This window comes from Seriola lalandi, unplaced genomic scaffold (assembly GCF_002814215.2).
Source record: "Seriola lalandi dorsalis isolate HSWRI2012SDOR001 ecotype SW California unplaced genomic scaffold, Sedor1 jcf7180002052274, whole genome shotgun sequence".
In the NCBI taxonomy this organism is placed as follows: Eukaryota; Metazoa; Chordata; class Actinopteri; order Carangiformes; family Carangidae; genus Seriola; species Seriola lalandi.
In genome coordinates this window covers 1,394,445-1,404,317 of record NW_019522827.1, presented here as the reverse complement: position 1 = coordinate 1,404,317, position 9,873 = coordinate 1,394,445, and the positions used below count along the sequence as shown (strand labels likewise).

The following is a 9,873-nucleotide window of genomic DNA, read 5'->3' as shown; positions in this document are numbered from 1 at the left end:
TTGGGGGATTAGCCACAAACAATCTGTGCCTTAGCGTGTGCCCATGCCATACAACACGAGAGATTCATAAAAAATAAAAAAAAATAAATAAAAAACTTGACTTGTGCACACACATACTTTCAGAATTGTAAACTGTTGGTGTCCTCAGCTAGATTTAGCTGTTGGCGACACACTAGGGCCACGCAGAGAGGAAATGATGTCACAGCAGATTTAGGAAAATATCCTATGGAAACTACAGTGAGAAAGAGGCTCAAAAGTGCTATTGAAGCTTCATTTGACAGTAACAGCGAAGGATTTGCTTTAATAAAAGGCAAAAAGCTGAACAGAAAATGGTTGAAACCCTAGAGCCAGGCCCTGGAGGAGAAGTCATGTAAATTTGTGATGTCTGCTTTCCCTTAGGAATGTCTGTTTTGTGTTGAATTGACAAGGGACTTTTTAACTCGTATCAGGGAAACCTAGTCTTCCTTTGGTGAACTAGCTCAGGACATAGAAAGGTACTGTTCTTCCTCCTTGCTCTATCTGTCTCTCTTATTCCCTCTGGAATAAGTTTATTAGTGCTCTGCCTTACAGCACATAAACACCAACAACAATATTGATTAATATTATCTTAATTTTATTTTCCAAAACTGACAGAAAAAAAAAATATATATACTACCAGGGGGGCAGCAGTCATAAGAATTAGATATTTGATTGATTTTTTTTTTTCTTCCTGGAGTTTGTTTTCGTGGATATAGTGTCATGCAAAGAGACAACAGAGACTGTCTTTGGATGTGTTGTTAATGTGTACTGTGGCTTGGTAACAAATACTGTAAATGTTTGATGAATGTATATCTAGTCATTTAAACAATGAAACAAGTTGACATTGAATGGATTTCAAAATAAAATGATTTTAAAATCCACTATGTTCCGTATGTTTGTTTTAATAAGTTAATATCATTTCCATTTTCCTGCACCAGCTGAACTAGGTTTCTATGGTTGTTTCCATAGATGTGTCTTTGCCAGACTAAAATTTCCACAGACTCAAATACATCTAGAAACATATTAAAATGCAGTTATCCGTCATGTAAACTGAACCTGATGCAAGGGCTCCATCTATTGGTCTGCAGTCAATCCTGCAACTGGAGTATATTGACTGTACAATGTAGGGAAGTGCACATACTGCATTTTGGTTCAGTGATTTATTTTTATAGTCATCACAGCAGGTCTACAGTGTTGATGCCAGAAGATCCCACTGTTTTGTGCTAAAAGGGAACAAGGACTGTCACAGCCTGTAATTATATTACATTGCTGTTATGTCAGTTGATGAGTGGCAGAAATTAATTTTAATTAATTACGTGGGAGGGAGGGGGGGGGCTATTGCATATGTGCATAAGGCAGTGCAGCATGGCATCTCAAACATTTTCCAAGGCAAACAAGAAGAAGACCCCAAACAGATTTACATTAGTCCATAATGATGTTAATAAACAAACACCTATACATATCTCAAATCTATAGTGTTTTTTTTTTTTGTGTGGGTGTGTGGGTCCAGATTTGCATAAGATATTCTTAAAAGTATAATCTTGACACAGGGACCATCTTGAAGGCAGGGCTCCAAATAAGGTATTTTAACACAACCCATATTAAGGCCCTTGTTCTGTCATATATAGTCAGCTGCTTTAGTGTTGCATGTCCATGACTGGATTACCAACTGGGCGATGCAAACTGCTCCTGGGCCCCAGGCTAAATGTGTGTATGGCTTCTGCATATATAAATCTGTTTAACTTCATACATACACAATGCACAGAGAGACAGTGGTGTTGGCACAGGGTGTCAAAAAGGACCCACAGCTAACTCCCATAAAGTGGGTTAATCAGGCAGTGCTCACGCTACCATTCAGAAGTTTGGGGTCACCCAGACAATTTTGTGTTTTCCATGAAAAGTCACACTTTTATTTATCAGATGAGTTGCAAAATGAATAGAAAATATAGTCAAGACATTGACAAGGTTAGAAATATTGATTTTTATTTGAAATAATAATTTTCTCCTTCAAACTTTGCTTTCGTCAAAGAATGCTCCATTTGCAGCAATTACAGCATTGCAGACCTTTTAGATTCTAGCTGTTAATTTGTTGAGGTAATCTGGAGAAATTTCACCCCACGCTTCCAGAAGCCCCTCCCACAAGTTGGATTGGCTTGATGGGCACTTCTTGCGTACCATACGGTCAAGCTGCTCCGTAAAACAGCTCAATGGGGTTGAGATCTGGTGACTGCGCTGGCCACTCCATTACAGATAGAATACCAGCTGCCTGCTTCTTCCCCAAATAGATCTTGCATAGTTTGGAGGTGTGCTTTGGGTCATTGTCCTGTTGTAGGAGGAAATTGGCTCCAATCAAGCGCTGTCCACAGGGTATTGCATGGCGTTGCAAAATGGAGTGATAGCCTTCCTTATTCAAAATCCCTTTTACCTTGTACAAATGTCCCACTTCACCAGCACCAAAGCAACCCCAGACCATCACATTACCTCCACCACGCTTGACAGATGGCGTCAGGCACTCTTCCAGCATCTTTTCAGTTGTTCTGCGTCTCACAAATGTTCTTCTGTGTGATCCAAACACCTTAAACTTCGATTTGTCTGTCCATAACACTTTTTTCCAATCTTCCTCTGTCCAATGTCTGTGTTCTTTTGCCCATTTTAATCTTTTCCTTTTATTGGCCATTTCTCAAACTAGAGACTCTAATGTACTTGTCCTCTTGCTCAGTTGTGCAGCGGGGCCTCCCACTTCTCTTTCTACTCTGGTTAGAGCCTGTTTGTGCATTTCTCTGAAGGGAGTAGTAAACACTGTTGTAGGAAATCTTCTGTTTCTTGGCAGTTTCTCGCATGGAATAGCTTTAATTTCTAAGAACAAGAATAGACTGTCGAGTTTCACATGAAAGTTCTCTTTTTCTGGCCATTTTGAGAGTTTAATCGAACCCACAAATGTGATGCTCCAGATTCTCAACTAGCTCAAAGGAAGGTCAGTTTTATAGTTTCTCTAACCAGCAAAACTGTTTTAAGCTGTGCTAACATAATTGCACAAGGGGTTTCGAGGGTTTTCTAATCATCCATTAGCCTTCTAACGCAATCAGCAAACACAATGTACCATTAGAACTGGAGTGATGGTTGCTGGAAATGGGCCTCTATACACCTATGTAGATATTGCATTAAAAACCAGACGTTTGTAGCTAGAATAGTCATTTACCACATTAACAATGTATAGAGTGTATTTCTGATTAATTTAATGTTATCTTCATTGAAAAAACAGTGCTTTTCTTTCAAAAATAAGGAAATTTCTAAGTGACCCCAAACTTTTGAACGGTAGTGTATATACCTGCCTGAGGTTCTAGGGCCCCAGGGCAGGTGCCCGCTTTGCCCCGTTCATCCTTTTTCATTGGGGTTAGGAAAGTCTGCAACCAAAAGGCCACCTTCTTCTTTGAGGACCAGTGCACTAGGGGGCGCTCTGCTCCAAACTCACTATCCATGCCTCCTGTGTCTGCTTGTCACATTGTCCAACATGGCTGCGTCCATGGTAAGGACTTGCCGTTTTGTATGGCGGCATGGGTCCTGTATTCTCCTCAGGCCAACGAGTCTTTACCTCAGCCTCAGGTGTAAATTTCACTGTTCTTCCACTGCACATAACGGACTGCTCTTCTCTCTGAATAAACGCGGTGTTCTGAAGGACTCTTTCCCAGAAAACGCAGCTCAGGACCGGCTACCTCAGCTGCTCCAGTCCGGTGCTCAGACTGTATACTGCGGCTTTGATCCCACGGCCGACAGCCTCCATGTGGGCAACTTGCTCGCTATCATCGGCCTGCTGCACTTCCGCAGCGCCGGGCATCATGTCCTCGCTGTGCTCGGAGGGGCCACGGCACAAATCGGGGACCCGAGCGGAAAGACGAGCGAGAGGGAGCGGATGGCCGCGGACGCCGCGGAGGCGAACACCCACAGCATCAGGGAGAGCATCCAGAGGATTTTCACCAACCACGAACTGCAATTTCACGACAGCTCCAGAAAGCTGGGTACTGTGACCGTACTGAACAACCTGAGCTGGTACAAGGACTGGGGCGTCGTGGCCTTCCTGTCGGAGGCCGGCAGGCACTTCAGGATGGGCACCATGCTCAGCCGCCACAGCGTGCAGTCCAGGCTGAAGAGCGCAGACGGTATGAGCCTGACAGAGTTCACCTACCAGGTGTTCCAAGCTTATGACTTCTACCACCTGAACCAAATATACGGCTGCAAGATTCAGCTCGGAGGCACCGACCAGCTGGGCAACTTGATGTCTGGCCATGAATACATTCACAAGTAAATGTCCGTCCTACTTAAAAAAAAAAAAAAAAAGAGTGCAACGCCTTACTGCAGCAGCTGTTTTGTATGGAGAGAGAGCTTGGTTCCAAACCTCGTTGAAAATTCTGTTAATTTAACATCTCATCGACCCTTAGTAAATTTACACACAGCAGAAAATGTGATGAACTATATTATGTGGTTTGTTAGGAGTCACCCTTCAATTCTGCATACTTCCAATCCACTGAAGGAGCATTTTATTTTACTAGGTGAGCTGCTGTTCACACAGCGCAAGCTCATAACAGCTACCACCTGAACCAGCTGTATGGTTGCAAGATTCACCTCAGAGGCACCAACCAGCCTGGCACATGTGATGTCTGGCCACGAGTCCATTCACAAGTAAATGTCCATCCTACTCAAAAAGGCTATAACAAAGTTCTCTCTTCTGTACGGAGAGATACGTCTGTACCAGACCCCATTGAAAATTCTGTTAATTTATTATTTCAGCCATCTCTGGTAAATGCACACACCAGAAAATGCAACTAAATGTCTTGTGTGAATTGATAAGAGCCAAGCTTCTATTCTGCATACTTCTAATTCCCCAAGCAACTATTAATGTAGGTTTTTTTATTTTTTTTATTTTTTTTTAATAATAAGACAACCCTTTAAAAGCACTCAATTTAGATTGATTCCTTTGCTTACAGTTGCCATATTATAGCTACCAAGGGGGACACTATTTTATCTATCTATCACAATATTAATGAATGTTTTTATGAGATTAAACAAAGTATGGCAAATATATACTAAATCCTTTTTATTTTTCATACGGTGAACTGTGTTTTATTGTGCAGATCAGACAAAACTTGTCACATGAAAAACAAAAACTTTAGTTGAACATTTTTTGTTTTCATTTGACATCATAAATTTGTAATACAGTAACACAACATGATCTTATAATCTCTATTGGATTCTACTTAAAGTTTAATTATTACTCCATGTTATGATGATGTATATGCAGAAAAGGCACCAGCAGTTCAACAGTGTGAACCAATCCACTTGCGTGTTTTGATATACCCAAACTAGACTTGTAACACTTGAAATCCTGGTATCTCTCCAGAATGAGCGGTGAGGAGGTGTACGGCCTGACCATCCCCCTGGTGACCAGCTCTGTCGGGGACAAGCTGGGGAAGACAGCAGGCAACGCAGTGTGGCTCAACAGAGACAAGACATCACCCTTTGAACTCTACCAGTTCTTTCTCAGGCAGCCTGACAGCAGTGTAGAACGGTACGTGAAGATATAGGCGTTTGTAAGATCTGAAAGCATCTCATATATAGGTGCTTGTAGGACCCGTCACCTAGTTTGGATGGTTTAGTCTGGTTGAGTCAACATATTGTAAATATACAGTGGCTTCAGAAAGTATTCAGACCACTTCACTATTTGCACACTTTATTGTGTTGTAGATTTCATTGTAAATGGATACATTTGCAATTTTTGCTCTTCAATCTGCAGCCAATAATCCACAATGACAAAGTGAAAACAAGATTTTAGAATTCTTTTTCAGATTTTTTTTAAAACTCAGTCTTCACCTGGGCCGCTCAAGGTCAGTCACAGACTTGTCTCGGAGCCACTGTTTTCTTGGCTGTATGCTTCAGGTCATTGTTGGGTTGAAAGGTGAACCTTCGCCCCAGTCTCAGGTCATGTGCATTTGGAGCGGGTTTTCTTCAAGAACCTCTCTGTATTTGGCTGCATTCATCCTCCCTCAATTCAGACGAGTCTCCCCGTCTCTACTGCTGAGAAGGTCCCCGTAGCTTGATGCTGCCACCGCCATGCTTCACTGTAGACCTCCCTACAGCCAGGTGATGAGCGGTGCTAGGTGTTCACCAGACATAGTGCTTGGAGTTCTGCCCAGACACTTTAATTTTTGTCTCATCAGACCAGATTGTATTTTTTCTGGTCTCAGAGTGTTTGAAATGCTGTTTGGCAAACACCAAATGAGCTGTTATGTACCCTTAACTCAAAGTGGCCTCCGAATAGCCACTCTACTATGACGACCTGATCGATGCAGTGTTGCTGAAGTGGTCGTCCTTCCAGCGGGTTCAGAGGACTTCTATAGCTCTGTTACAGTGACTGTTGGGTTCTTGTCACCTCCCTGACTAAGGCCCATCTCCCTCAGACAGTCAACTCCTGGTTCCAAACTTCTTCCATTTCACAATTATTGAAGCCAAGGTTTAGAAATGGGTGTATACCCTTACTCTGATCTGTGCCTTGCCACAAAATTTTATGGTCTTGCTGTTCTTGGACTTCATGGCTTAGTTTTTGTCCTGACATGTAGTTTGAATTGTGCGATCTTCTCCACACAGATGTGTGCCTTTTGAAATTATTGCCAAACAACTCAATTTGCCTCAAGGCGACTCCAGTCAAGTTCTAGACACATTTCAAGGAAGATTAAAGCAAACAGGATTGATGAGGAGTGCCACAGCATGGTCTGAATGATTTTGAAAAATGGAAGATTTCGGTTTTTTATTTTGAATAAATTTGCAGCAAATTTTAAAAATGTGTTTTCAGTTTGTCATAATGGGTTATTGAGTGTGTAGACTGGTTGGCATAAATGGCAGTTTTATCCAATTAAATTTAAATATATATCACAAAGTGTTTACAAAATTAAGGGGTTTGAATACTTTCTGATGCCACTGTAGGTTCTCTCTGCACTGTAACAGGAGGCTGAGGTATGATGTGTCATCTTCTCACAGGTACCTGAAGCTGTTCACCTTCCTGCCTCTGGCGGAAGTGGAGAGGCTGATGGAGCAGCAGAGAGAGGATCCAGGAAAACGCCTTGCACATAAGCGTCTGGCTGCAGAAGTGACGAAACTGGTGCATGGAAAGGAGGGCCTCGAAAGTGCTAAGAGGTCAGAACGGACTGTATGTGTGTTTAAATGTTTTATTTAATCCTCTTTTATTCAATACAATTGTTCTTGAACATTTCTTACAGGTATACACATTATTTTTTTTTTAAATTTAAGTCAGACACCAAACCCGTAACCTCCACCAGGGTCACTGTTCTGTAACGGCCCGTGACCTCTGACCTCATTGCAGCGGGGACAATTTACCTATTTAGAGAAGAAAAGTCACATTTAATATTATCACTGCAGATGTACCAACGCACTGTACCACAGCAGCGTGCAGGCCTTGGAGGAAATGAGTGACGAGGAGCTTCAGGAGCTCTTCAGGGAGGCTCCCTTCCATGAGCTGCTGCTGGAGCCGGGGACCACTGTGATAGACACCTGCCGCAGAGTCAACGCAATCCCAGAGGGACCCAGAGGGTAGGCACCCCAATCCTGCTTTCCTCAAATCCTAGTCCAGGGTGCAAACTACCAGTAGTTAATATAAATAATTTATGAAAACATTACACGAAAAAAAATATTAACCTGTAAATGAGTGAATTAAAGTTAAAGGGTCAGTCCGCTTAAATCACAGAGACATTTCCCTTTTTTGTTCTGTGTAGCCATGCACATAGTTTTCATTGTGACTATTTATCCAAAAAAAAAAAAAAAAGTAGTTCCAAAGAAAAGTGTTGACAGCATATTCTGTGGTTTCAGTGTCAGTGTCATTATTTCTGGAGACAGATGTTGCTGTTGAACTTACAGTGCAGCTGAACTGCACTGTATTTGGCTGGCAGCGCCTGGGCAAGTACAAACAAGATTTATATATGATATGATATAAAGATCGACCCGTTTAATCATCATATCTTAAGAAGAAAAAAAGAAAAAAAAAGTCAAATTGTTCATCACCTTTCAAGAGCCCATGATGACGCGTTTCCAAATTGCATTTTTGTTCAAAGAACAGTCCAAATATTCAGCTTAGATCGATACAAATCAAAAGAAACTTATAGATTCAAAATATATATAATAAAATTAACAGCAATAATGACAATAATAAGATAAGAGCAAAAAATGTGAGAATGTAATGTGTGTGCAAAATGAGCAAAACAAATAAGACATTAATACATGGACAGTAGTACATGGAAAGATGGTTAAAAACAGAGCTTAAATGGTCTTTTGAACATCTTTTTTTTAAGATTTTATACAGTTCTTTGCCAAATGGAGAAAGCCATTCCATAATTTGATACCCCTAAATCTTATTGAAAATTGACCTCTGCAAGTGAGAAATTTGGGAAGATGAAAATCATAAGATTGACGAGTTTGAATAAGAATGGACCTGTGAGTTTACCTTAAAGTACGTTTTGAAATGCTCAGGAATATTCCCTTTGATTGAATATATCTTATAAATAAAAAGACATATTTGAAAAATGTTGATATCACAAATGGTAAGAATCTGTAGTTTCTGAAATAAAGGAGCGAATGAGCTGTGTGATTCTGAGTAGTAGCTCAGAATAGCAGCAAAAGTACTTGCCCAAACTATATAACAAAATGAAAGATGGGGATAAATTACATTATAATAAAGAGTAAGGAGGTGCATCAATGTTTCCTCATTAAGTAACATTTTTCTGAGTATGTCATACATGGGGTATTGCAATGCATGATTAGTCAATAACCACAAATTGATTGACAATATAATTTTGGCGGTTAGATTAATCCTTTATGCCATTTATTTTCTAGTGAGCACTTTACACTGTGATCTGTCAGATGTGTGATGCACTGCAGTTTTTATACTTGTTAGAATTGACATAATTTACGTCCATGCTTAGTTAGGCTCTACGCTTCAATCCAGTGTGTGTGTGTGTGTGTGTGTGTGTGTGTGTGTGTGTAAAAATGGATGGCCCTGCTCTAACTGTCAGTGTGAACCTTTGTGTGCAGGTATCGGATGGTTGTGGACGGAGCAGTGTGGATCAACCACAGTCGGACAGACAAACCAGATCAAGTACTGATCCCCAAACTCCACATCCTGTCTAATGGACTTACCTTGCTCAGAGTTGGCAAGAAGAACTTCTACATCATCAAGTGGCTCAGTCTCTGAGGTCGTTTGCTTTCACAAGGGACCAGGTTACTGTAATGGACTGACGGGGAAGGTAGGCGACTACACCTCAGCAGGGTCAGTGAGGAGACACGGATGGACTGATATTTTGGTACATAGTAGGTTTAGGTGTGGCCTAAACCCTTAGTGATTGCCTGTGGTTGTCATATAAATATGTTTATGTACAGATGTGACATTTATCAAAAGCTAAGATATTAAAAACATTTGATATAACGGTTGTTTCTCGTTGACTTTGTACTACAGACATCTTGCAAAGCAGACACTAGGGGGCAGCATTGCCCCAGTCATAATGGTGGAGTTGCATGCCGCCACAGCTGCACCACTTAGCCTGCTGTGACCCCATAGGTAAATAATTGCTAACAGTAAAATTAAATTGCATAATTTCTCACAAACAGGTTATTGTTCTATTTTAAGCGAATCGTGTTTCTTTCAATTTGATGTGAACACAAGGCCAACATCTGTTTTACTGTGGCTGTTTTTTTTTTTTTCTGCACTGTGGTGGTGAGTGTAAACTGTACCAAAAGAAAAGCAAGAGGTTTTAGATCAGTTCAAAAACAAACAATTTTTGGATGAAGATTATTTTT

The 9,873-nt window shown here is 40.9% G+C and overlaps 1 protein-coding gene across 1 annotated transcript; it reads left to right on the top strand.

Moving 5' to 3' along the window:
• Positions 1-3,514: 3,514 nt before the first annotated feature.
• On the top strand, positions 3,515-9,502 carry yars2 (tyrosyl-tRNA synthetase 2, mitochondrial). The gene is made up of 5 exons (XM_023400204.2): positions 3,515-4,317; positions 5,414-5,581; positions 7,048-7,203; positions 7,447-7,617; positions 9,112-9,502. The coding sequence occupies exons 1-5, from the start codon at positions 3,530-3,532 to the stop codon at positions 9,269-9,271; spliced, it is 1,443 nt and encodes a 480-aa protein (XP_023255972.1). The 5' UTR covers positions 3,515-3,529; the 3' UTR covers positions 9,272-9,502.
• Positions 9,503-9,873: the final 371 nt, after the last annotated feature.